This window comes from Pyrgilauda ruficollis, unplaced genomic scaffold, assembly GCF_017590135.1.
Source record: "Pyrgilauda ruficollis isolate IOZ18807 unplaced genomic scaffold, ASM1759013v1 scaffold12, whole genome shotgun sequence".
Classification (NCBI taxonomy): domain Eukaryota; kingdom Metazoa; phylum Chordata; class Aves; order Passeriformes; family Passeridae; genus Pyrgilauda; species Pyrgilauda ruficollis.
The window spans coordinates 11,217,047-11,244,126 of NW_024510321.1; the positions used below are offsets into that span (position 1 = coordinate 11,217,047).

Consider the following 27,080-nt stretch of genomic DNA (forward strand, 5'->3'; position numbering starts at 1 on the left):
TGGAAAAGTAATAGCTAAATATTATTGCTACAAATTGTTCCCTGGAGATGAAAATAAGGCCTGCTTTGGTTAAAGTATCTTGAAAAGTATTTAAGAGATAAATTAACAGGATGCCATGATTATTTCTAATTATTCTTCTGAAATCAAATAGAGTACTCAGAGTTACAAGAACAGTCTGAGGATCCAAATACAAGGACTGTGAGGTAGACTTCTGCAAGAACAATACTTTTGGCTTCAAGAACAGGAGAGCAGGTTTCTTATACAATAGTGTGCTTGTGTGTGTGTGTGTGTGTATATATATGTAGGTATGCCACAAACTTGTTATTTTGATGCTTGCAAGCTTCTATCAGTTCAGACATCTCAATAATTAAAAAAGTATGAGGGATTTATTAAAAAAATATTTTAAGTTATTGAAACTTCCATTGTATTTTTAACAGTGCAGTTGCTATTAATATAGAAGAGACAAAACAAAGACCTATTGGTTGCTACAGGAAAACCGGCAAAGTTAAATTAATTAATTTGAAGTGTTTTATAAAAATACGTGGATGGAGCCTTGTGTTTAGATGAAGTGGTTTAAAACTTTGGTTGGCTTGGTGCAGTCCTGGCTGGGGAATTGTTAGTGTATGCTATCTAAACCATGTGCTAAACCAGTCAAAAAAGATGCCATATTTTAGACTCTTTCTATTCATCAAAGTATTTTCTTTTTTCTCTGCTCTGTTACAGAACATTATGCAGATTTTTCTCTGTAATGGAGTATAAGACACCATGTCCATGTACCTGCCTGTAGCCTTGGTTGTGCTCTGATCATTCAAAGCTAGCGAGATAGTACAGCCACCTTCTTCTGTCTTCATTTGGGTAGGAAGCACATTGGAGAGATCCCAGGTGCTTAAAATCTACAGGTTTTCTGAAAGAAAAGTTGTGCAGTTTCTAAGAACCTGGTTCCCCCCGCCCCCCCTCTACACCTTATTAGACAGATTTGTTGCTTATTCTTCTTAGTCTCAAGCATGCTGTATGTGTTTTATAGGAGTTAATTACAGAAAATAGAAGTTGCAGTATTCTTAAAAATACTGCTTTTCTGTGAACAGATGAACTGCACCTCAATGAACACATAACACACACATTTTTTCTATATTATTTAGTTTTAATCGGTCCTGTATGAAACTTATTTTTGCCATGAGTTACAGATAATTCTTAGATTCTGTGTGTGTATACAATATAATTAGGCTGTTACATTGAAAACATTTTCAGTAAGACTCTGAAAATGCATAAAGAACTAGAAACTGGAGGTTTCAAACTCAGGTTTGACTAAGTAGAGGATACTCTCTAATTTGTCTAGCAGAAGAGAAGAAAGATAATTACTTGGGTTTTACTGGGCTTGAAGGTATAATTCTAGGTAGAATATTATGGTGTGCCTGAGTATATTTCTAATGTTGTCCCCGTGCTTGCAATTGTAGTAATTTCTCTGTACCTTGTGCCAAAACTGACTTTGTTACGAAGATGGGAACTTCTAGTTTAGACCACACTATAAGTTATGACTGAAAACATCCCTGTTATATCATTCTTATATTAGTCAAAACTTCTGGAGATGCAAATTGAAGTGTTCTGAGCTCAAAGAATTAAATAGTTTTTACAATTTTACATGTGATGTACTCACAACTCAGCTGAAAAGACTTGAAGGTTTCAAATTAGGGCTTGGCATTGCCTCACTGATTTAATAGTTATTTTTTTATTGCTTTCTTTTCTGGTCAAGAAGTCTAGCTGGTTTTGCTTCTCTCTTAATAAAATCTTCTGCTTGAATTTGGACGAGTGCAGGCATGCTGTTAGAGATTGAAGCGATTTTGAAAGGAGTAATGGGTTAGAGTTCAGTGTACTGCAGTGTACTGCTGTTAGCTGCTCCCTGTCACTGCAGGTGACAAGGGAGAACATAAGTAAGGAAGTAAAAGGAGGTTTTTAGTGCTGATCACCATCTTCCTGCATTAGTGGATCCATTCTCAGGGCTTAGCTTGGCAAGCTTTGTTTATGTTGATGGGTCCTAGTGCAGTTGGGTCTGGGAGGGGACTGCACTGTGGTGGAAGAAATGCTGGTGTGGTAAATGGAAGGGATGTGCTTTTAAGTAAGTGTTTTCCAAGAGCTGTCACCTATATTTGCTTTAACCTCTTGGAATGCCTTCTATTTTCTGCTTCTGGCCAGGTATGGAAGTGATGGTGAGTAATAAGCAAGTGTAGGTGATGGAGGAGAACACTGTATTTTGAGAAGGCGGAGTGAGAGGGGAGGTTGTGATGCACCTGGCAGCTGCAGCTGGCGGGTGATTTTTTGTATTTATGCCAAATTCTGGAACTGGAAGTGAGATCGAGGGAGGAGTTAGAAAGGAGTCCTCATTAAGTCAAGAGTAAGGCTCCTTCTTCAAAGTTTCTCTGTTACGGACTCTCTTGACTACTCAGGAGTGTGGCAGCGGGATTCTGATTATACAGGGGCTAGCCTCAAGCTTAGACCTGAGCTTAGTTATTGATTTGAAAAAGATGATTACTGCTGATTGGTGAGGAGGAACTGTTACTGTTGATCTCTGAATAAAACATGGATATGAATTAAAATGGCAGGAAAGATAAAATGTGGAGCTAGTTAGCATTATAAAATAGTTCTGCCTTTATTTTCCTGGTGAGGTCTCCAGGCAGATATGGTGCTAGTTTTTTTTTCATCTTAAACGTGGGAATACCCTACAGCATGCTCAGTCAGTAGGACTACAGCCATAGTAAACCTTAACATCAATTAAAAATTACCTTCAGAAGTAATGAATACACTTGAAAACAAAACAAATAATCCTTGAGAGTATTGTTTATAGAAGCTTAGTTTCAAGGTATGTCCTTTCCTTCACACTAACATGGAATGCTGCATTGCAGTTTGTGCCTTGAGTTAGCAGCAATCAGAACCTTGAATTCAAAGAGAATTGCAGATCTGTTTTATTTAACCTTATAAAATAAGCATGATTATAGTAGTTGAAATTATATAGTGATTGTTCTTGAAGTTTCAGAAAAGCATTAGGCATGTTTAAAAAAGAGTGACTACATGCTTAAATCAGTGCCACTAGAAGGAATTGAAATTACACTCCTTCAAAAAAGATTGAGCAATTTGGAAAAGTAATAGCTAAATATTATTGCTACAAATTGTTCCCTGGAGATGAAAATAAGGCCTGCTTTGGTTAAAGTATCTTGAAAAGTATTTAAGAGATAAATTAACAGGATGCCATGATTATTTCCACATTGCTTTTGCAGATACTTACTAGAAACCAGTTTTCCTTGGTGGATTTGACCTGGAGATACCTGCTTGTGTGTCCAGGGGTGTGCTAACCACAGATATTGTTCCATGGGTGTCCTTTAGAGGTGAGATGGTGGAGTGGTGGTGTGTGGCGGTCCTGCCTCGTGTCAGCCTCCTTAGGCAGCGTAGAAAGCTCTGTCCATGAGCTAGAATATGCACATAGGAGAGGAGGACAAAGATGGGGAATATAGTTATAGTCTTGGGAGCAGTTCTGTAGAGCGCAAGGGAAACTCCTAAACCTTTCACTATTAGCCAGGTTTTCCTATGACTCAAGTCAGTAGAAATTGCTCCATAGATCTATTCTGGTGTTGATTTGTAGGTGTTTTCCAGGATATATTAGTTTGCCACTTTATTTGTTCTGTTTACCAGCTTGATCCAGCAGCCATAGGTGACATGTTGCTCCTCCTCTAAAGCAGCCAGGGAATTGCTGTTTAGGCAGCAGGCAGTGCCCAAGCGCCGTGCTGCCTGTGCGTGCTGCGGTGCAGGAGTGTGGGGGATCTCCTCCCGTGTGCACCTCACCTGCAGCAACTGCAGAGGGGCAGGGACATCTCGTGGGTACCCCTGTGCATGGCTGGCAGGGTGTAAAGCACCAGGGATGCTAAAGCTCTAAATCCTATCAAAAACATGCAATATCATAGCTGACCTGAATTGAGATTAATTTTTCTGTGATTCACATAACTTACGTGAACTTTCTGTGATTCACATAACTTGTGCATTCCTTCCACATGGTTCAGCAAAGCTGTTTATATTGCCAAGTCCTACCCACCAACCCTTGAATCTGAAGTTCTCTGAGGAATAATACAGCCATGAGGACAGAGAATGGTATTTAATATTTTGTCTTAACTTTATGTTTACATTGTGTTGGAAATGTGAGTCAGTGGATGTAATAATGATTTTGCAGCTGTATGGATATTAATCATTGTTTAGAGTTCAGATACTACACAATTAATTGGCTGTGCCCATTTGGGAACATATATCAGAAGTGGTTGTTTCTGTCTTTCATGGTATTTGAAACTAATGGCCTCCAAATGAAAATCTTATTTCAGGTACTTTTCTGAAATAAATTAGTCTCTTCTTCTTAAGCTGAATGTCACTTGGGTAGACAACTCTACCCTCTTAGATTTTCTCTTGAAACATTTTACCAAACTCACTTTCTGTTTTGTTTTGTTTAGTCAATGTCTGTCTCATGTTGGTCTACAACATACAGGTCTGTATGTACAGACATACATATGTGCTTGGTTATTCCACTAAAACACATCATTCTGGTCTAAATCAAGTAGTGTATTTGAAGAGCTATTGTGGTGGCTGAAAAAAACAATGAACTGCTTAAATCCAAGTAATGCTGCCATGATGGGTGGAAGTAAATAAACTCTTGGAAGAAACAGAAAGCACTTCTTTCATCAGATTCACTTATGGTTCAGTTGTCAAGCTGCAGTCCTAGGATGTTCTGCATTTCTTCAGCATTGTTGCCCAAATTCTAAATCCCCACAGAGAAGATTGTGCACCATTATAGACAGTACATTTCACTGCATATTCATGAGTTATGGATTTCATTACTGTAATTTGTATCTGTCATCTGGAGTTAATACTAATAATTAAAAGTTGTAATCAAGGGACAGTTTTGTTAGATTATTTGTTGTATTTAGATGCAGATTATGAAGTAAGCTCTGTTACAGCAAAATAGGCTGAAAAGGGCATATTTATCTTTCCTTACTTGTGGATTTGCCACAACTGGAGTTTGTGGCAGTGCTTCAATAGATGTCTTGATTTTTTTTTTTTTACATGGGATTGAAATAAATCCCATATAAAAGTTTTTTTTTGCATTTTGGGCAGGACAGTGTTATTTGGTCCTCACAGCATGGGCATAATGGAGTTTAGAGATGCAGTGTCATATTAACTTCTTCCCCTTAGCAAACAGAACATAGTTGCTCACAGTGTAAACTATCAGTAATGGTGGTGAAAAGTGTGTTATTCTTTCATAGCCAAATGTAAAGCTTTATTCTTCATTTAACGATTATCAAATTTGGTTGCCACATGCATTCTAGTGGCAGCACAAAGTAACTTTTCCTTTTTTGCAGGTGCCTGACTTGGTGCTAGTATCAGAGTCCAGGTGCTGACCTGGACCTGCCCTTTGGTGGTGGCACCTCCTAGTGGTTAGAGGGCTGTGTGCTGTGAAAAAATGTCATCATGTCATTAGTTTTGACAGTGAGCAATGTTTTCAGTGCAATATTTTTGAAACAGGCTGCCAGGAGACAGGTGCAATGTAGTGAGAGCTCCAGGACCTGGGGGTGTTGATCAGCAGCTGGGCTGACCCTGCGCCGGTGTGTGCCCAGGTGGCAAAGAAGGCCAGTGACATCCTGGGCTGTGTCAGCAGTAGTGACACAGTGGCAATCAGGACAGGGCAGTGATTCTCCCCTGGTGAGGCCGCACCTTGCCTGTGCCTGCTCTGGGCCCCTCACTGCAAGAAAGACCCTGAGGTGCTGGAGCATGTCCAGAGAAAGGGAACAGAGCTGGTGAAGGGTCTGGAGTACAAGTCCTAGGAGGAGCAGCTGAGGCTTGTTTAGCCTGCAGAAAAAGAGTCTCAGCAGAGACTTATCGCTCTCTAAAACTACCTCAAGGAGGTTGTAGCCAAGTGGGGCCTGTCTTTTCTCCCGCGTAACAAGTGATGGGATGAGAAGAAATGTCCTCAAATTGTACCAGGGGAGCTTTAAATTAGATCTTAGGAAAGGTTTCTCCACAGAAAGGGTTATCAAGCATGAAAAGAGGCTGCCCAGAAGAGTGATTGAGTCAGCATCCCTGGAGGTACTTAAAAGACATGCAGATGTATCACTTAGGGACGTGGTTTTGTGGTCAGCTTGGCAGTACTGGGTTAACAGTTGAATCTGATGACCTCAGAGGTTTTTTCCAGCCTAAGCAATTCTGGGATTCTGTGCCTAGTTCTGCATTAGAGAAGGAGTCCCGTGCAGTGCCACAGGCTGGGGCTGGGGACAGGGAGTGGGCAGGAGCCAGCCCCACGCACTGGCAGCAGGCAGTGTCAGCAGGGCATATCCAGGAGACAAAGGAAGGGACCATCCCCCTCTGCTCAGCATGGTTCCTGTCCAGTTCTGGGATGCCCTGAGGTCCCTTCCAATCTGAATTATTCCCTTACATTAAGCTATTGGGGCATATCGAGATTCAATTCTATTTAATAGGTAATGAAATTAGCAGTACATCGGAAAGTTGATTTAAAGCAGTTAGTGATATGATTTCTCGTGGATTGGTATAGATTGTTTCTAGGTCAAGTGGATGAGTTAAATAAAAATTCCAGCCTTTCATGATGCATGGGAGTAATGTATTAATGGAAAGAACTTGCATGTCCTCGTAGGGTAGGAAAACAGGAAGTTTACTGCTACAGTAGACCTTTGACCACTTTCCTTACCGATAAGGAAATTACCACTTTATTTCAGAAAAGCAAGGATTTCATATATATATTTGAAAGTTTATGTAAACTGTGAAGTGGCTAACAGCCAAATTTACCATTTTTAATACGAACCTTTTGGCACTTGAAGCAAGATTAAGTAGTTCCTTGATGCTTTTTTTTTGTAGTCCAGTAGTAATGCAGCACAACTCAATATGTAGTAGTGTTCCAGCAGTTTACCAACCATATTAGTTCAATTTAATAGGTTTTATGAGGCATTTAATTGCTGAAGTGGATGACGGTTTGGCTCGTTTTTTTGGCTATCAGACTTCTGTATTGAGGACTGACATTGATAGGGTAATGTGATTAATTTTTAAGTAAATCGTTGTTGAAATGACATACAGGATGCATTCAAAGCCCAATGTTACTTTTTTTTTGCTTCGTAAATATGGTTTCTAACATTTCAGTGTGTCAGGAAGAATGATGTTTGCCATATGTTCAGATTTTGTCTTGGATGGATTTCTGGTAAACTAAAGCCCTATTAGCAAGGCTGGAGAAAAGCATTGGTGAGTGCAAAAGTGGAACAAGATGCTTCAGTGATCAGGCTTGTATGTTTCTCCCTTTTTCATAACTGGTTCATATCAAATCAGTGTGCATCCCTTGGTTGAAGACATTATGTATAATCTGGTGTGTTTGAAAAAAGTCAAATCCTAGACCAAACTCTCTTGTTACAGCATGAAGTGTAACCTTCCTGAATGTGTATTCCTCTTCTCAGTAAAACAGAATAGCAAGAAATTAGCTTTAGTACGGTGCATCTTCAGAACAAAGAGCAGTTTTACAGGTTAAGGATCAAAAAGATGAAAGGGATAAGGCTTATTTTCTGCTGTAGAGCATTCAACTATTTTCTGTTGTAGTTGATAGCCCTTTTTTTCTTGACTTCATGGCATAAAGGGCAAGTGTATGTGAATGTGCTCTAAAATTCGTGTGAGGGGAGTAATTGCAGGTGGAGTGAGGTCAGAAATAGAAAAGATAACTGTCCCTTCAACTCATCACCTGGTAACTTAAGAGCTGCTACAGGTGTTAGTTGCTTTCTGAGCTTTACTGAGCTGCTTTCATTTATGTTAAGTATTTTTGTGGTTTGTGCCTTGCCAAGACAGTGAGTGCACTTATGTTGTACCAGTATTGCCAACTGTCCGTGCTGCAGCTTCAATGTGCTTTAGAGATCAGCAGTGGGCTTTGGAGCTGATTCTCCCACTGCTGCTCGTGTGTGTTGTGCAGCAGATCTTTGTGCCTGAAATTCGAGGAGACAGATGATGGGATGGAGATGCAATTTAAACCCAGGGACTTGTTCTTGCTGGCTTCTCAGGCTGTGGAACGTAACTGGAAGCCAGCTGACATTGCAAGCCTTCATGGCTGTCTTTTGGCACCTGACTGCTTGTTTGGATAGTTCCTGCCTGCAGCACAGGGCTAGACAGGGAAATGAATGAATTCACTGGCAAATTTTCAGATATATTAGTTTTTTATTAACCATAGTTTCCTTTCAGACAGTGTTAACACACCCAAGTGCCATATGCTGCTGAACAGACAAGTCCAGTACACACCCTAGCCTGGTGATTTAGTTGGTTTTTATCTGTGTGTATTCTTGCCACAAAGGCTTTATCTGTTCTCAAAAAACTCAATCCAATGAAGATAGCCCCACACATGGCCTTATAATCTTGAATTCCAGATGTTTTTAAGCTGAAATGAATAATATATGCTTATTTCCCTTTATGTCTTCATTTATAATTGAGAAGTTATATTTGCATACTTCGATATGCTTCTGCTCTGTCCTTTGTCTTGGTGGTGAGTGTTTTCCTTTGAAAGTTACACTGAAATACCTGTGCACAACTGTCCAGCTGATAGTGGTTTTTAAAAATCATATAAGGATCTGTGTTAAAGCAAAAAGCTATAAATTATATCTAAATGTAAATAATTTCAGTTGGTCTTGATGGGCAATGGAGAGCTTCTGGGAGCTCAGCTTGGCAAAGTCAATCCATTTCCCAAGAGTGTTGTGTGGTAAAAAATACACTTCCTATTTGGGCAAGAACAGATCAGAAAATATAGGGGTGTGGGGGGAAAAACACCTGTCTTACTTGATTTCCAGATGTGTAACCAATTGTAGTGGCAACTGGTCTGCACCCAGCTAAGAGAAACATAGTTGGGAAGTGTGGGCAAAGTTAGGAGTACAAAGACCTCTTGGGGAGAGCTTGGTGTCCTCCCTCAGTGGTGTTCTCTGCATGGGCTCCAAACAGCGCACAAGAAAGGACACACACACACACACTCCTCTGCTGTGCCAGCTCGAGTGCGTCATTGTAGCCAGGCAGATTAATGTCGTTTTTCTGATGCTTCAGGACATCCTGCTGGTGACAGGTGAGATCAAATCGCAGTAGTGGGCACAATTAGTAAACACTAAGCATTGTTCATCAGGCTTTTAGGAGCCTGATTTTCTGCTTTCTGTTAGATTGCTGCTTGTCAGAGGTTTGTGGTGCTGTCTTCTTGTAAGATAGGGACAAAGTATTTTAAAGAATAATCTTATTTACTGTAACTTTTAATGTTAAAGATTTCAATATATTTTTTGAAAGGGTACATTTGTGAAAACCAAGACACATATTTAGATGTAAAGGAATAAGAAATCTTCCTTTGCCATTAATAAGAGCACATTGCTGTTTCCATTGTGATTTCTAGATATTGTTTTCCACATATGGTCCTTGTTCCCATTATGTGGGAACATGAAATTGTTAGCTACAGAACACTGAATGATACTACTTAAACTAATGGTTTTCTCAGTTTTTCCTTTGTGCTTTTTAGAAGTCATTTTATGTAATAAACAGAATGTGAATGGCTGCATTCTTGCTGCCTTTGTAATGTGCTCTTGCTTCCAGTCTCAGTGCTGGTGTTCACTTAGCAAATATTTAACTTCCATTGCTGAGGATTAGAAAATGTGGTGTTCATGAGCTTAAATTACGAGTACCTTTATAATCATCAAGTTGAAGAGTTAAATGGGTGTAGACAGGAAACAGGAGATCTGACTTGCTTAGACTTGAGCTGAGTGATGCAATATTTAAATGAAGATATTATAAATCTGGTTTAGCGTTACTTCTACCCTTGTATTCATTCAATGAACTGAACTTGCTGGTTCTTCTACATGAACTAGTGACAAAGGCATCTATGCAGCTTTTTCAAAATAATTGTACTTTGCTAGCTTACACACTGGTGGAACAGTGAAGCTAATGAGTTATCACCACTTGTTTTTCTGTCTGAATGCATTGCAGATTTGGAGAGTGCAGTACCCTTTTACACAATCATAGCAGTCAAAGAATATAAATGTAGCTTTGTCTTATTGACAAAATATGAAAATCTGATTCTACTATACACATTCAGATTTTGAAACAACAGCATCATGTCTGACTAAATGGTAACTCTGAAGCAGGTTTCTTGAAAAACTTGTGGGAGATGTAAAAAATTTTTTCATAGTTTATTTTCCTTTTTAATTTTTTTTCCAGAATCTTGACTTTTATAATAAACTTGATTTACTTAGCTTTTTTTTTTTCCCTTCTTTTTTTAAATAACTAGAAGACATTTTCCTTTTAACTTGTGTGTAAGCACCCAGTTGCACGTGCCCTGAGCAGATTGCTGTGGGTAAGTATTGGTGGCAGTCCTTTGTTTTTGACATCTCACTTGAGAGCCCTGCACTGCCGACCAGAGAGGGTGATCCCATGGGTGTTCGGGTGTCCTTCACTTCAGAAGGAGTGACTGGACCACTTTGCACCACAGACAAAGTTATGTCAACTCCAGTAAACTCTGGAAATAGCCAATTTCCACATTAGGAACTGGTCTAAGCCAAAGTATATGGCTGCTTCAGAAAATGTTCGAGGACTCTACTACTGCTATTGCATAGGAAATTGTGAGTATCTGTTTACTGGCTGAGATTGAGAAATACAACTTGACCAAGCCATGAATAGAGATGCACTTGTAACATCCATGTAGGAGTACTTAAATTCCCATCTGCATCAAGTCTGGTTCAGTTTCTTTCGTATTTAGCAGACAGTGCGTGAGCTGACTCGAGTACAACATTATGTTCATTTTAGACAAATCACAGAATAGGAATTTAAATGTGAACATTTATGCAGTTTGGTTTTTTCATGTTGTTTGGCTGAATAATATATAGAAATAATTGCTAAAACTTGGAACCATAAATGGCTGTGAATTTCCATAGCTTGGTAAAATCACTAGTTTCAATGTTGTTTTCTCTTTTTTTTGGGTTTCTTTTCCCCCCCAGTATGGTATAACTAATCTCTGTAAAATTGAGTACTCCCTTCTGTCCTAGACCTCTCTTCCCGCCCAGTCTTCCCCCATCAAATCCTTGATTTATGCAAAACCTTTAATATAGTAAAAGGGCCTCAAGAGAAGACTGTTCTGATGTTTGGAGAGGGCTTTAATGAAAAGTTGCATTGTTATTTCATATTTACTTACCAAATCCCGCCAGAGTGAATTCTTGCCAAACTAGTTTTATATATTTCTTGTCTGGTCTTGCTCACGTATTGTTTTGTATCAGGACCTTGTCTGGCAGGAAAAGCAACCAGAGCAGTTCAGGCTATGGCAGTACTAATAGGTGATGCAGTAAAAATGAAGTCTATCTAAAACTTCTTACGCAATATTGAGAAACTTTTAAAGGAAGTAATTAGTAGAAGCAGCTTATATATCAAAGCTATTTTTAAGTAGATCGTGCATGCTGAAATAGTACAATAGTTATTTAGAAATGGGTGTTTCTGCTATTGATTCTGTAGTTGTGAATGTTTTTTTACATTTGCCTTGGAGGTAGGAAACAGTTGTGGTAGGAAGCAAAAAAACAAGGATATATGGATATTGAAGTTGTAGTTTCAGCTTGGGTGCTGTTTGTTTTGATGGATGTAGTCAGGTCACTGAGCCAGTATTGCAGTTACCTGTTTTTAATGTTTCCATTCTTCAGTAAGAAGATTAATTGTTGCAAACAAAAATGGTGAACTGGGTGATGTATGAGGGATCAGGCTCTCTTAAAGTCCAAACTAAGTTTTCTATGTGTGATTTTACAGTGAAGAGTGGTTTATGGTTCAAGTCCACTTTAGCTTTGAGGTGGAGAATCTCAGCAGAGGGAAACCTCAGTCAAATCCTAAGGAGTGCAAGGTGCTTCACAGCTTGTCTGACTCTTCTAAATCTTGGTCTTTGCAAATGTGTGTCGAGATATGAGAGGCATAGGAGATTTTTTTAATGGGCTGGAGGATGAGGAAGGATCTTTTTTCCTTTTAATCGGAGAGCAGAGTTTGCAAAGACTTCCCCTCGAACATTTCAACAAGAAATGTTGAAAGATTTCTAGTATACACAGGTGACTTTGTCCAGCCCTCTCTGTGTTAGTGGAGTATTCAAACTTACGAGTTTATCCTAGTGTTTATATTATGTACCTTTTTTACAGAGCAGGTTTGTGTATTACCTAGCTATGTAGGCACCTCTGTATGCATGACAGTGTGAATAATGTAATACCATTTTTAATTATTCCCAGATCTTTACTTTTAAAAAATGTGTACTAAGTTATCTCCTGTAATATGCTACAATAGTTAGTCTGCCTAGAGAAAACCCACACACTAGAAATCCAGTTAATTGTATAAGTGCGTGCTTAGAAGAAATGGAAGGTAATGTTATTTAATACTTAGAGAAATCAGAGAAAAAAGTCTGTAATTTAATTTTTGAAATGACTAGCCTAATGACTGTAAAATGTAATTCTGAAATCTGATCATTTAATGATGATGACTTGCAGCAGTATTTAAGGAGGATGTACTTATACAAACAATGAAGTAAGTTTCATAGTACCAAATATCTCCAAATTATTTGACCTATGCGTACATATCATATGCAAATACATGGAGTTCTAGGATATTAAAGCCAAGATGAATATCTGTTTATGTTCTTTTGTGCAGCATGTTCTATCAGGATTTAAATACTTATATGGATTTAGAGGAATTTTGGTAGTCCTATTTCTTGTCCTGTTCCATCTTTGAGAAATCAAACTATTTGCAGGCCTTTTAGGGTGGAGGTTATCTATTTATTTATGACTTCTCTTTTTAGTGTGGGTGGGTTTTTGTTCAGTTCAGGTTTGGCTTTGGTGTGATGTTTTTATTATTTTCCTTTCTTTGTTTTGTCACTTCTAGACACCATACCTAAAAAGGCTCATGCTAATTGCTAATTTTAGGAAGTCGGGAACTTTGCAAGTTGATGCACTTTTGATGGTCCTCCCAGCAGAAACTTTGTGCAGCCATGCCTTCTCAGGGGAAAGCAAGGGAGCTCTTTTACTGTGAGACCCTGAACAGCAGCCCGGGGCGTTGGGGGATGTATTTGAGAAGTAGGATTATGTGGCATCATCAGGCCGGGTGTTTACAGGGCAACTTTCCCCCATTAGGAAACAAATCCTTTAAGAATAGCATGTCGAGTACTAACCAGCACTTGGCTCATATGCTGGAGACACTTTGTGGACACAGCCTTGCTCCCTATGGCTTCCTTTGCTGCCAAAAGTAGTAATAAAGACTGTAAAGCCATAAAGACTGTAAAGCCAGTCTTCCCAGTTACTGCTAGACACCTGTATAAACACAAAGCCACACACAGACATTTGTGTGCATATATGTGTGTGTATATATCTGTGTGTGCATATGATTTTTTATTTCAAATGTGGAAATTGTTCTTAGTATAAGTTTTAGTTACTCCATTTACCACCTCTAGCAAAGGTCAGGTAGAAAGCATTTTGATGTTGTTTAAATGTTGGTTTATGCCTTTTATAGCTGTTCTGTAAAATCCTCACACATTTTACAGCTGCATGTAACCTTTTGTGCCTGTTGACCACTGTCTGGCATGCTTTATTTTGAGAACAATGTATTTTTCTTCCTTTTATGGAAGGAATATTGGGAATGTAATGTGCAGTAATATTTGGAATAAGTCAGAGTCCTATGTGTCAGTGATGGGATTGTGACTCACACAGATCTGATAGAAGAGGGAAGACTACATATCTAGTCTGAGGCAATTAAAAAAAAAAAAAAACCAAACTTGGGCTTTACATCTCAATTTACATTTATTTACAGAAATATGACCTAAATAGATGTTTGATGTCAAGAATTTGTAGGACTGCGATGCTGGCTATATGGTGGAATAACATTTTCCTGTTGGCATGTGATAATCTGATATTATTTTCTTCTTTCGTGCAGGATCCAAACTACTGGATACAAGTGCATCGTCTGGAGCACGGGGATGGTGGGATCTTGGATCTCGATGACATTCTTTGTGATGTAGCTGATGACAAAGACCGTGTAAGTACACCAGGCTACGAAAGCAGCGTGGCACAAACTGCACATCAGCCCATCAGTGGTGTGTGTTTCCTGCACGTGTCCCAAAGTGGCAGCCAACACAGAGATTTTAGACATTTTTTATGTAGTTTGCCTGACAGATGTGAGGAATTGGTTACTGTCAGGGTTTTTCTTTTAATTGAAATCATGGGTTTTCCATCCTTTCTGGTTCTTTAACAGTTCAAATAGGAAAAGGAGGCTGCAAGGATGAAATACCTCAAAGAGTGGAAAATTAATGTGCAAAAAAAAAATCTGTAAGTTGATATTGTAGTTTTGTGTTAGCAGTTGAATATGTGCAAAAAACTGCTGGTTTTAAACTGTTGAGTGTTGGTGTTTTTTTTTTTTTCCCTGTTTTTTTTTTCCTGTTTTTTTTTTTTTTTCTTTTTCCCAAAAATCATTTTTGGAGGAATTGCTAGTTACACAGAACTTGAGACAATAATTACACACTGTTGAGGCTTGAGCGCTTTTATTTTTTTTTAAGTAGCAATTTACATCACAGTCAACTAAGAGGCCTTTTGTTTATTGGCTATTTGTTTGAAGTTATAGATACAAGTATCTTTGAGTTACTGTTCAAAAAAATGTGGGTAAGAAACACTGTGGCAAACTGTAGAGTCATGTAAATACGCTACTTTTCTCTGGAAAACTGAAGGTCTTGAAAGCATCTGGGCTGATACAGACTTCAGTCTGGAAACATGTTTCAGGACCACACTCCTTCACAGACAGAATCCTTAATTGCCTCTGTTGGAACAGGCACTGTCAAGGCTCCTTGAAAACTGGCCAAATGATGACTCTTAGGCTAATTTTTCAGAAATAGATACTTTGCCTGTAGTTATTTCTTGTGACAAAACTTAATTGACACGGTTATTTCAACCAGGACTTTATGAAGAAAAATTATGTGAGGAGTCTTGGGACGTGAAGACTCCTCACTGTCTGAAATGTTTGGATTACTCAAGCTGTATAGAGTAACAGTGCTGAGTTTTCAGGAATTTCTTCCATAAAAATAGTGCCCAGATAAGATTTCATGAAAAGCTAATTGAAACCTCTAGTTGGTTATCTCACATTGAAGTGCTCAGCTGTGTGATTAGTTTAGCTTTTGCTTACAGGCCTCAGGGAGGCTGGTGCAACTTGTCACTAAATATAAATATTTATATATATATATACACACACACAGACTTATTTGAATAATGCACTTCTTAGCTCCTCATGTGCTCGTCCCTTCAGAAGTTTAATTCTGGTGACTTTGAGACCTTATTCTTTCGCTGTTACCTTGCCTTGCTGCCTTCAAGTGGGGTAATTCCTCACAGTGAAACTCTGTGGGTGTTTTTATGTGCATGACTAATAGCTGAAAAACTCTGACTGCAATTGAAGCAAGCAAAGTCATTATTACAATATTGTTTTTGTGTATAGATGGACAAGATACTTAGCAATTAGTAGTATTTATCTCTGCATTTGCCAAGCTCATCTCTACTGATGGCACCTATGAGTTAAATTTCCTTTTTTTAAAGGACCTTGCAGCATTGATTAGGAAGGTGCAATATAAACATGCACTGTGCTATACTGGTTTATATCCTTGAATTAGTCATTCTCACTTGACCTTCACGTTTGGATCTTTTCAAGTATTTTGGCCATTAGTCATTGGTTTTTAGTTTCCTGTAGTGTGTTTTACAGCTGACCTTCCTGGCTCCCTTTAGTTTTGTGTTGTTACTTTGCCTCCATAGCAAGTGTATCAACTGGTTTCATGTTGCTAGAACCTAATACAGGCCTCATGAATGTGAGGTTTGGAATATATCTCCAGTTAGGGATATTTTGTGCCTTATCTGTACATGTTAGCATACCTTGTAAAAAAGCATTTAAAACAGATGGTGTCTAAACAAGTAATTAAATGATTACTGAAGTCTGTAGGATTAGCTGTACTTAAAATCAAACTTTTGCCTATATCTCTCTTTCTAAAAATTGGGTCAAAAATGTCTAGGGTATTGGAAAACTGAACACTTAATGTTTTAGTGTTCATTTCCACAAGGAACTTCCTTACATTCCTCAAGAGAAGTTTGTTATATTACTTACTACCTGATATCTATATTTTTGAAAATCACTTTGCTCTTACCATGGTTCTTTAGAGTTAAAGATCAGTGATATATGTAATTTTTGTCTTTGGTGGTGCTTTTATGTATTACTGCTATAATTGTGCAGTGTCAGATCAGCACAATACAGAATGCAGAGCAGCTAAGGACCACTTGTCCTCTTGATGGATTTATTGCTCTGTATAGTCAACTGCCATAGTAAAATAAAACACTTAAGTGATGTGAAGAATATATTTACTCCTATTCCACTGTCTCCATGGAGAAAATGTTCTGTCCTATAACAAATACAAAGACCCTTAGAGCAGCTGTTCTGAATGGAATGAGAGAAGTATCTTTGATGGCGTCCTTCACATTAAAATGCAGCATGCTAGTGTGACTTTATTTAGCTTCTTCTGTCCCTATATTTTTTGTTCTCTTGTCACTTACTAAAACAGAATGGATGAGTAAGGGTTAGCCAGTTGCTTTCTGGAATAATTTGTGAGGCTCAGTGTTCCTCCTTAAAAAAAAGGAGTAAAACATGAAACAAACTACATGGAAAAACTGATTTTGCTAAGCTGTTTGTTCCTTTGTTTGTTTCTGAAACAGCTTTACTTAAGCCCTTTAACTTAGTTCATTGAGAAAGTGCATAAAGCACTCTAACTTAGCCAGCATAAGATGTGGACATTTATGTGACACATATCACTGCATGTGAAGTTGCTTGGTTAATGCAGTTAAAGATAATAACCTTATAATAAAAAAAATTAAATACTCATTTGAATAATTTTTTTAGAAAACTTTTTAATATTTATTGTAATGTCATTTTTTCAGGTTTTACTGTGGAAATGTGGATAGTTTTCAAATATGGAAATATATCAGTGTGTTCTACATTTGTATATCTCTGTGTATACATGAATACAAATGGGCAGACTTGTTACTGTTTTTGAAAAATATTTGGCTACAAGAAACAAGATCCTATTTTCAGCTAGCATTTAGTCAGCTCTGTAACCTACTTCCATATTTTAAAAATCCAGGTTTCTTGTGCATTTAGTGATTAGACCAATATTTTAAAGATAGGTTAATAACCTGTTTTGTTTGGATTTCTATAACTTGCAAAAGTAGCCCTCTCTATGAAGGCTCTCAAAAAACATATGTCATCTTGATAAGTTTCCAACTTGATGATAGCATACTTGATGACCTCAGTTCAGTTTTTAGTAGGCAGACATTCTCAGCAGAAAAAAAACCAACAAATCCAACTGCAGAAAAAAACCCAGTACCCAACCATTCTTAACTGTGTTTTCTCCAGCTAGACTGAGGCATGTAGACACTTTGGTGATTCTCACACTTTGAGGGTAAAATGGAGGTACTTATTCTGAGGTCTCATAGACTCTTGTTTATCCATGAAAAAATACTAAGAAAACTGTGGTGTAATATCATTTAAAAAAAAAAGCAACCAACAAACCAAAAGTATATGTATGAATATAACTTGCTCCCATTTGAGTTCTCAGTGAAATAGTAATTTATGTTTTGAACAACTTGAAAAAAGGTTTTGTTTACAATTATATGTTATTTTTAATGAATAGAAATGCTCAGACTGTTGCTGAGTGGGAAGCTTTAGAGATCAAGGTGTCTGTGTTTGGTGTAGATGTATTGCTCAAAAATCAGTTTTTTTCTTCTTGAGAGAACAACAAGGATCTACCATTAAGAGCCCCTGGTTGTAATGATCAGCTGGGCAAACAGAGGTACTTTGAAACAATGTAGGTATGAACCTAATGTCAATTATTTCTAAATTAATTTGCTCATTTTGCCAAATTAGTTTGGGATTCACAGCATGTAAATCCTAAAGGCCTTGGCATCTTATAAATTCCTTTATCACTGATAAATTCAACACTGGTTCTTAAAAATAACCACAGTAACTTGGTATATGCTTAGATTTACAGCTTAGTTTTATTTCTCTAAACTAAGGCAGGCACGACTTAACATTTTCAGACTTAACATTTTCAAATATTCAGTCATCTCTTCAGCCTGCGTAATTCATGCTTACGCCCACTGAGTGCAGCGATAAAAACCAGAGGAATATGGTTTGGTCTTGTCTGGAGTGGAGTCTGATGCTTCCCACACTGTTTGTGTGTGTGCTGCTCTGTCTGGCCCAGGTCACTGGAAGTTCAAGGTGGTGTTGGTGCTTCGTGCTGCTTAGACAAACTTTGAACCTCCCAGAAAGACACACAAGAAGTTGCTGGTTTGAGTGGAATACTTCTGGTGAGAATGGGATGGAGATGAATTTCATGGATCTGTGCTGAAATGGAATTTGTAAACAGTCATGAACTAGAGTTAACTGTGTTAAGTAAGCAAACTGCAGCTGAAATTCAGTGATATCAATTGTGCTTCATTTGCATCTGCTTTTAAGAGACCTACAGAGATTCTGTTAATATTACTATGAAATTAATGCCTGCTTGCTTGAAGTGTGAAGACTTCCAGTGGGAAAAAGTCATTGAGCAGCTTCTTCACGTAATGTGAAGGCATGTTAGGACCTTTTCCCAGTGTAGTGGAAAGGAAATGAACTTTTAGGTTTTGTGTTAAAACAGATGGTCAATTCTAAATAATACTGTTGTTTTGTTTACTTCCTCTTGGAAAGCTCTGTTGAGTTAGAGAGGCATGTGATACACAAAATGTGGTTTGGAAAGGATGACTGTATTTTGTTTGTAACAAATGTTAACTGGAAGGCTACACAGAAATAAGGCTATTTTGAGCAAATGCATTGTAATGTTAAGGTTAAAGGCTAGCTAGGGACTGAAGGGCTGTGATTGCAGTATCCTGCTGCTATTGATTCTTGCTCTCTCACTCTTATTTTTTGGGCCAGTTATGCAAGACTCCATTTTTGTAGTAAATTCAGGGTAGGCCAGTGACAGCAGGATGCTGTTAGAAAGAATGAGATTCTGGTAACCCTGTGCCTGTTCATTCACTCAAAAATCTTAAAGAGCTTTTGATGTTAAGGAAAGCTGTGCAGATAAAGTTATGTTGTCTTTAGATTTCCATCAGTACACAATCAGAATACTCGAAATCGTGTTGTTATTTTTAATTTTGGGTGTCTCTGCCTCATTTAAGCAAACTTGCGGTGGACTTTACATGTGATTTCTCTTTAATTCTGCAAGTTAAGAATTTAACTCTAAAATCATGAGTAGAGAATAACAAATTTTTGTGCTTCTTGTTTCTGCCATTAACAGATTAACACCCTAGAGTGAATGAAAAAACATCTTCTCCAGTTCCCATGCAGCAAATCTGACAGCAAAACCTTAAAATGCCCCAAAAATTACTCAGAAATATGATTTGCAGTATTTACCATACCATGATTGGTGTACCCTTTTATCCCTCAAAACCTTTCTATGAAATTAATTTTCAGCTATTGCCATGGTTATCTTCTGCCACACTGCAACTTCACTGTTGTTGTTCTGTGTATTCATTCCCAGTATCCCAGGAAAAGAGATGACCTTGAAACAATTTGTTGTTACTCACAAGTGACTTGGCAAAACACATTTTGAGCATAAGGCATTCTTTTCTTGTAACAGCTTAAAATAACTGCTTGAGCCACCAAGCTTGGGAAAGTATTGATACTGGGAAAGAAACCCATCATATAAAAACGCCATGGTTATTTTCTGTTAAAAAACTTCAGTTTTTGAACAATGGACTCTTGATGTCATCTACTGTTTGGCAGTGGTTTTTATTTTAATTATGCTTTAGAGATTGACAATTTTATATTACTGAAATTCTGAAAAATTGCTAAAACTAAAATGGGTCCATTTAAACCAGGTGGTTTTGCATTAACACTATTGACTCATTGCTGGGAGGGCCACATGATGATTTTTAAGTCTGTCTTACTGATGAATCTAAAGTAGAAAATCAAAGTATTTGCACAGCCTTTATTCCCAGCTGCTATTTAATGAAAACATATTTGAAAATAACATACTCAAAATATAAATACTATCTTCAGTCAAAGAATGGAATTTAAATGTTTGTAGTATTTCTAATAGTAAACTAAATTTTAATTTCACAGTGTTTGTGGATGAGACTAATATATAATCATATATCCATGGAAGTGAGGAAATAAAGGTCATAATACGTGAATATTGGAACATGCATTTTTCAGTCCCTAAGAGATATTACATGTAACTAAATGTTGTCTCCTAACTGTAGTTCTTAGTTTTTCACCTCTTTCTGCACTGTTCTTCAAACTGTTAATCTCATCATCACTTAGTTTTTTCTAGCTATGTGGTGACAGCATTTCCATTCATGATTTGCTGTGTATTTTTGAGATAAATTGCAATATTGCAATTCCTTTCCTGTAATGCTGAAACAGTTGTATCAATGCACAAAGAACTCTCACATAAGAGAGGACTGACATTTGTAAATCCGTAAATCAGTTTCCATGGAGATCTGAAGAGCTGCAGGTAAATCTGACTTCTGAAAATGGAATATTTTGGTAAAACTGTTCTCTGAGGAATAGCAGGCCCATGCATGAATATGATATACTGGGGAAGATTCTGACAGTATTGTCAAGAAAGTAATATCTCACAATATTATGCCTGTAATGTCAGCAGAATGACAGACCTGAGCAACAGTGACTGGGTTAGTGCAGTCAAAAACCCCACAGACTTGGCATGGAATAAGAGGAAGGGTTTTATGGATGTGTAAGTGGTTGGAAGATGGAAAATAGAGCATGTATTGTTCAATATATTTGCAATTGTTCTGAAAGCAGAGAAGGAATATTTGAATACTGGAGTGACGAATTCCATTATTGTGTGGGAAACCACACATGGATGGTGAATGCTGTTCATGAAGAGTTGCAGAAGCATCCAGGGAGTAGACAATAACATGGTGAATGTAATATCATTTTGGCAAAGGTGATGTGCTTTTGGAGAGAGACTGCTTTAACTGAGTACACAAACTAATGAGTTCTGAGCTAGCTCTTATGTTTGGGAGAATGTTTCTGATTTTGCAATAGACCTCTGGGCACAGTGGCTTACATGCAAGGCACATAACCAGGTTTCAGAAAGCTTCCAGCAGTTTGCCCTGTCTCTGCCTCTCCCCAGTATTTTCATCTCAGTTCTTCTGCTTGGCTCATGAGGGCTCTGGCACTCTTTGGACCCTATCTTGTAGCAGATTTGTTTCACTCAAGTGGCAGAAGACTCTTCCTTGCAAAACTGAGTATTTTTCTGCTATTTCATGAATATTGTAAGTTCACCAAAGGACCTGGCAAGCTGAGGAGGAGAGGACTTTGCAGCTGGAAGTGGTTGAGGTATGAAGGAAGAAGAGGAAGAATGGGAACATGACTGGGCTGAGACCTTGCTTTCCAGTGGTGCCTGTGGAGCTGCTGGAGTGGTCTCTGTGGTGCAGCAAGAGGTGGTGGGGTTTCTCTGCTGTATGTGCTGGTGGTGAGCCCTCTGCTTCCTCCAGCACCAAACCAAGCAACCCAAAACGATTTTGTAGAGATAGCAAAAAGCACAGAACAAATGCCAACACTGACTCCAGGTACAGACTAACGTCCTCCATCAGCAATGTGTAAATGGACCAGGATCTCAGCCTTGAAAAGACGTTGTAAGAAGCAAACCGAGATGGCTGTAGAACCAGAAGTGGTATTGAGAAGTGGTTCTTGGTTTTTTTCAGTGCAAGCTCTGGGGCATCAAGTGAACCTGTCATAAGAGTAGCTGTCTGCAAAAGGTTTTCTAACTTTCCTTGACCTTAATTTTCATCAGAATACCTGCGATGTTTATCAGATGTCGTAGATACTTCACAAAGTTTTGGAGGATATGTTTTTTCTTGAGATGTCATTTGCAAGCACATAATACTGAATTCTCTGCTTATTTTAACTCTTCAAAAAGGTGATGCTTTGGAAACTGGTAATTTAAATAGGATTTTAGTTTGTGAGAAAAAGTTTCTTTAATCTAAACTTTGGTGAAAACCACAGTTGAAATGATGATGGTCTCAGAGTGTCAAATATTAGTAACACTGAAGGTCAGTATGTCAGGCTAAGGATGATGACTACTACTACACATCACAATTAAGAGATACTTTGTACTAAAAATATTTAATAATGGATTTTTTCTATATCTTGTAATAATTACAGGTTCACTGGTTAGATGTAGTTGTAGATAATATAAAGCTGTGCTTTCTAATCCTTCACAGTGTAAATCTCTACAGAAATGGGCAGTGAATCTAGAATTAGGCCATTATGGCTAATAAATACTTAACATTCTGATAGCTTTTGGTTAATTTTAGCAATATCATTGTGTCCTAGAGGTATATTATTCATCCTACAACAAAGGAGGAAGTTACAGGAAAGGTTGGTTATAGGGATTCATTAACACTACTCTCTTACTCCTTGATATCAGCAGGTCTTAAAAGAAATGCTGTTCCAACTTCACAGATATTTCCTAACAGAGGCATTGAGACTCATACACCAGAGGAGTGACCCATATTAGAGCTTAATTATAGTAATGGATAATCCTGCAACTATAAATTATTCATAGTTGTTTCATACATGAAGTAGCATCATTAATAAAATAAGGAAAAGTTTCTGGAAAAGACCCTGGTCAATGCCTAAGTTTGTCAAAAGGTAGTTCTCCTCCTTGTCTTTCAACATGGATTAAATGGTTTGTAGAGCTTGGCCCTTTGGATGTGTTTTGTTTAATGGAAATCAGTAGCAGTAACTCTCGGGGCTCTACACCCTTGTAGAGTTCCTTGACTAATACCTTATGCAAGAGAGACATTCCTACCTAAACACAGTCCTGGTACAAAAGCCTCAATCTCAGCTGTCTGATAAGATTCCCACACTGTCACTGGGATGAGAATTCATTACCTTCTTATCCATTGATACCAACGGGTCTTAAGAGAGTGTTGTAACTCTGTAGTTATTTTCAAGGAAGGACAGTAAGGTTCAGTCGGGTACTTTATTTTCTAGTTGACTTAAAAGTTGAAGTATTTCCTAGGTTTGTGGTGTGAATAGTCTTACTGACAAGGACAGAGCATGGAATATTTAAATTAGATTAAATAGGGCCTCTAATGCATTTAATGGGGTGGTTACTGCTTGCTGAAGTTTCTTCAGAAAGGCCCTTGGATCCAAAGAGAAGAAAATAATACAGTCTTTTTTTGGGAAGCTTTCACCAGTCTGACTTTTCAGTTGACTTCCCAGCAGTAGCCCAGAGAGGAAGGAGTTAAGAAGATGCTTTGAACCCAAAGTCTTCTGCTTCATCCCCACACCCTGTTGGTGTACTTCCACACCCTGTTGGTGTGCAGGGAACTACCTCCCGTTCACCTTTAGCGTGCTCAGCAGGATAGTCACTACGTTTTCAGATTAGCATCACTGCTGAAGCCTGTCTGAGTTTAAACAGCAAGGAGTTCTGCCTGCTCTTCAGTGACACACAGCATTCAGGACCATCAGCTTCTTTCATTTTTACAACCTGTTGGAAGAACTGAAACTGTTCTTCGGTGGGCTCCATTTGTTACAGGCTGCTAGATTTCCTGTAGATTAAAGACTTTCATACAAGCTTGGTGGGAGCTTGATGATACTGAGTTTTTACTTACTTGGGATGCTGTTTACTTGAAGGTAACCATACTTTGGATGAAATGGCAGACACACCTAAAAGGAAAATTACAAAGAAGTCGTCGTCTTTTTCATATGATCGCCGGAGAGATTCAGTGAAAGTTAGGAGACAGTCCAAGTCTCTTAGCTTTAAGTCTGCTACACTGGGTGCTCAGAAAAGGCAGGCACAGAAAAAGCAGGTTTGTATTTGGATATTCCTCAAAAAAAATTCTTGCCTTCTAAATTTTTATGGAGTTTGTAAATCTTGCTGTGCTAGTATGAATTGGAAAGCAATCTCTGCTGATTTGTAATCTGTGTGACTGTAGGTGTGTGTATACATACAAGCTTGTGTGCAAGTAAAGCTGTTTTTTTTCTGTAATATTTCTTAAGACCTAGATAGATTTATGATCTCAATTTTATGCTGAGAAAAGTCTGCATCTTTTCTCCTTTTCAGACACGATTTATGATTTCTGCTTTGTCTCAGGGAATTGCTATAGTGCAGTATATGTCCTGTGAGCTTTGGTAATGTTGTGCTGAAAAACATGATGGGTGCTGAAAGTTTTGAAATTATTATTCAGATTACAGTTGTTCCACTGCTCTTCATTGTTATTATTTTTTTTTTTAATGTTGAAATGTACTAGACTGAGAGCTTTAGGGAGTGAAATATCTTATTCCAGAACAGGTAATGCAAGTCAACAGAAGCACCTGTTCTGGTGGGACCAGTTCTTGGGTTAGAGGGCAGTTTAATGCCTTGGCAGTGCTGCTCTGCTATAGTAAAAGACTTTCATACACAGGTCTTTCTTTATATTTTTTTGCTGGGATCTAATTAAATGAAATTTCTCCAAAGAGAAGATGCAGTGTGAACTGTTGTAAATGGAATAAAAAGTGAGTCAGTTTGTGAAATATCTTTGTATACTGATCCCTAAAATTTAATCTAATATGGAAGGAGTACGGGATCACTGACTCTGATCCATCTCTCACTCTGCACTTGTGTGTACCTTCTTGAAAGGTTTAAATAAACTTTACAGGAAATTTTTAATTAGCTGTGTACAACATAAAGTGCTTTAACACTTTGCAAATAGTGTTTCTTCAAATGTTTTGAAATAGACTAGATTTTCAATAGCACTAAAGTGAATTTCTTGCAAGCAAGTAGTTTTCATACCCTGACAATTCCAACTGCATCTACATTTTTGAGGGCATATATGCATTCAGATTTAAGAGATACAAGTTATTGTGTCCAGTGTAAACTTTGGTATGAGATTAAAAATACAATGTATTTTATATGTGTGGGATCATATTTGTTTTTATTACTATTTCTCTTGTTCTTGGAATGTTAAAATGTCTATTTACATAGAAATTCACTAGTAAAATAGTAGAATATTCCAGCTTATTGGGATTCTTTAGTGCTAATTATAGGCATAGCTGAAGCTGTTTTTCTTGGATTGAAGTTCCAGAAGTTCAAATGAGGAAATACTTGAAGAAATCAGAAAAACCTTCAAAAGCGCTGCAAGCTCTGACAATCCTGCTGCACTCCCACCCATTATTTGATGTATTTTTTACAAGTAAAAATAGTAAATCTCAATCTTATGAAAATGTAAAATACTGAATGACATCTGTGAACATTCAAGTTCATTGAATCTTTTGGGGAGCTAGGCTACTCACATTAATTTCAGAATTTTATTTGTGGGTGCAAATCAGTGAGTACCCTCTGTATTTTGATTTTAACAGACCATAGGGTTCTTGAGTCCACTAATCTTTTGGATGTCTGCCATGGTTACTGTGTGACCTCTAGTGGTTAATGAAAAATATGCTCAATTACTCAATTCAGGCTGTTGCTTGAACAAGTCCTGAATGTGTATTCTTGTTGGTTTAATTATTTAATCTTCTAAATTATATTTTTATTGAAAATAAAAAAGCATCATCTGCTTTAGCTAAATCTTTTATATGGTGTCACTTCCAGAAAAAGTACCTTGCTAAAAATTCTTATTCATAGAGATGTGTATCTGAACTCCAGTACTCATAGATGTAGAATTATGGGAGTAGTTTTAAGAGACTTTTACTACTTTGGCTTGGTTACAATATGTTAGTGGGTGATACATCTGAAATGAAGCACTCTAGACAAAGGTCCACTTTGATAACTTTTTGTATTGGAAAGATCTAAATAAGGGCTTTTCTGACTCAAGAATGTACTTTTTCCCCTTCTAAATGCTCCAGTTAACTGTAAGAAAACTTATTTTTTCCTACAGGCTTGGTCTTGTTTCAATCTTCAGATCATTATAATTAAGTGAGACAGAGCCATTCTTACCTCCTCCCTGCCCTCCCCCTCTTCCCACAAGGGCAGCCACTTCTGTGTGTATTGGAAATGCTGTTGAACACAAAACACAACTGCATTTGTTACTGTTGGACTTCAAAAATTCTGGGTTTGAGGTTACCAGAATCTGATCAGTTTTCAGGCAGCCAGACCTCACTCTGCTCAGCACAGTGTCACTGGTGGTCACACAGACTCCTTCCAGGCCTGGCTTACTGAGTGAGCAGAAGTTCAGTTACAGCACCAGGAGAAATGTTACTTAAAAATGCTTTTCTTTGTTGATTGAATTTCTTTGTAATTTTTTAAAAAACATTTTTCTAATAGATGTTTGACATCTGAGAATATTTAAAACTGTGCTTTGGTCTTTGCTGTTTTAGGAGACAATAGTAGACTTTGCTGCTCACATTATATGTGGTTTTACTTGGGTGGTTCCCTGGAGGAACAATACTTCTGCTTATACAGGCAGGCAAGCCAAAATTATTTTTTAAATGTTTTGGTAGATTGATATCAATCAAAGTATCTCAAAATCACAGTATGTTGCAAAATCTTTTTCTGCTTCCTTGGCCTTAATATCACTGACCTCCCTTTTTTGCAGTTTAATTTTTTTTTTATGGTAAAATTTCATTTTGACTTTCCCCTAATGAAACTATTAAATTACTGGTAAAATAGTAATAAGAATCTGAGAAAATTTTTTAAAAAATCGTTTTTTGCATTTTCTGAATTACAGTGATGTAAGAAAATGTTAGGGCAAATTGCTGCATATCTCTTGCCGTTTCATGGGTTTTTTATTAGCTTAGCTAACTTAGTAGAAATGGAAAATCATAAAGTGTTCAAACCCAACAATATCAAATATCCTATCTGATGTAGCAGTGTACCTCTTTCAAGATAATTTTCCCTTCAAATTATTTATTAGTGCTGATCACTTTTTTATTCTATTGTTTTCCCTAGGCTTATCTTGTTCTGAGGTAGAAAGTCTGATGGTAATTACATTCACTGGCTGCTGATATTGTCATATTGGTTGATCTGG

The 27,080-nt window shown here is 37.7% G+C and overlaps 1 protein-coding gene across 14 annotated transcripts in view; it reads left to right on the plus strand.

The window, feature by feature from the left end:
* PARD3 (par-3 family cell polarity regulator) overlaps positions 1 to 27,080 on the plus strand; it is a 444,410-nt gene that overhangs the window by 38,153 nt on the left and 379,177 nt on the right. For all 14 annotated transcript variants that reach the window (XM_041487469.1, XM_041487512.1, XM_041487496.1 and 11 more), the window contains exon 2: positions 13,975 to 14,076. In XM_041487469.1, coding sequence (XP_041343403.1) covers positions 13,975 to 14,076 — 102 coding nt within the window. The remainder of the gene's footprint in view (positions 1 to 13,974; positions 14,077 to 27,080) is intronic.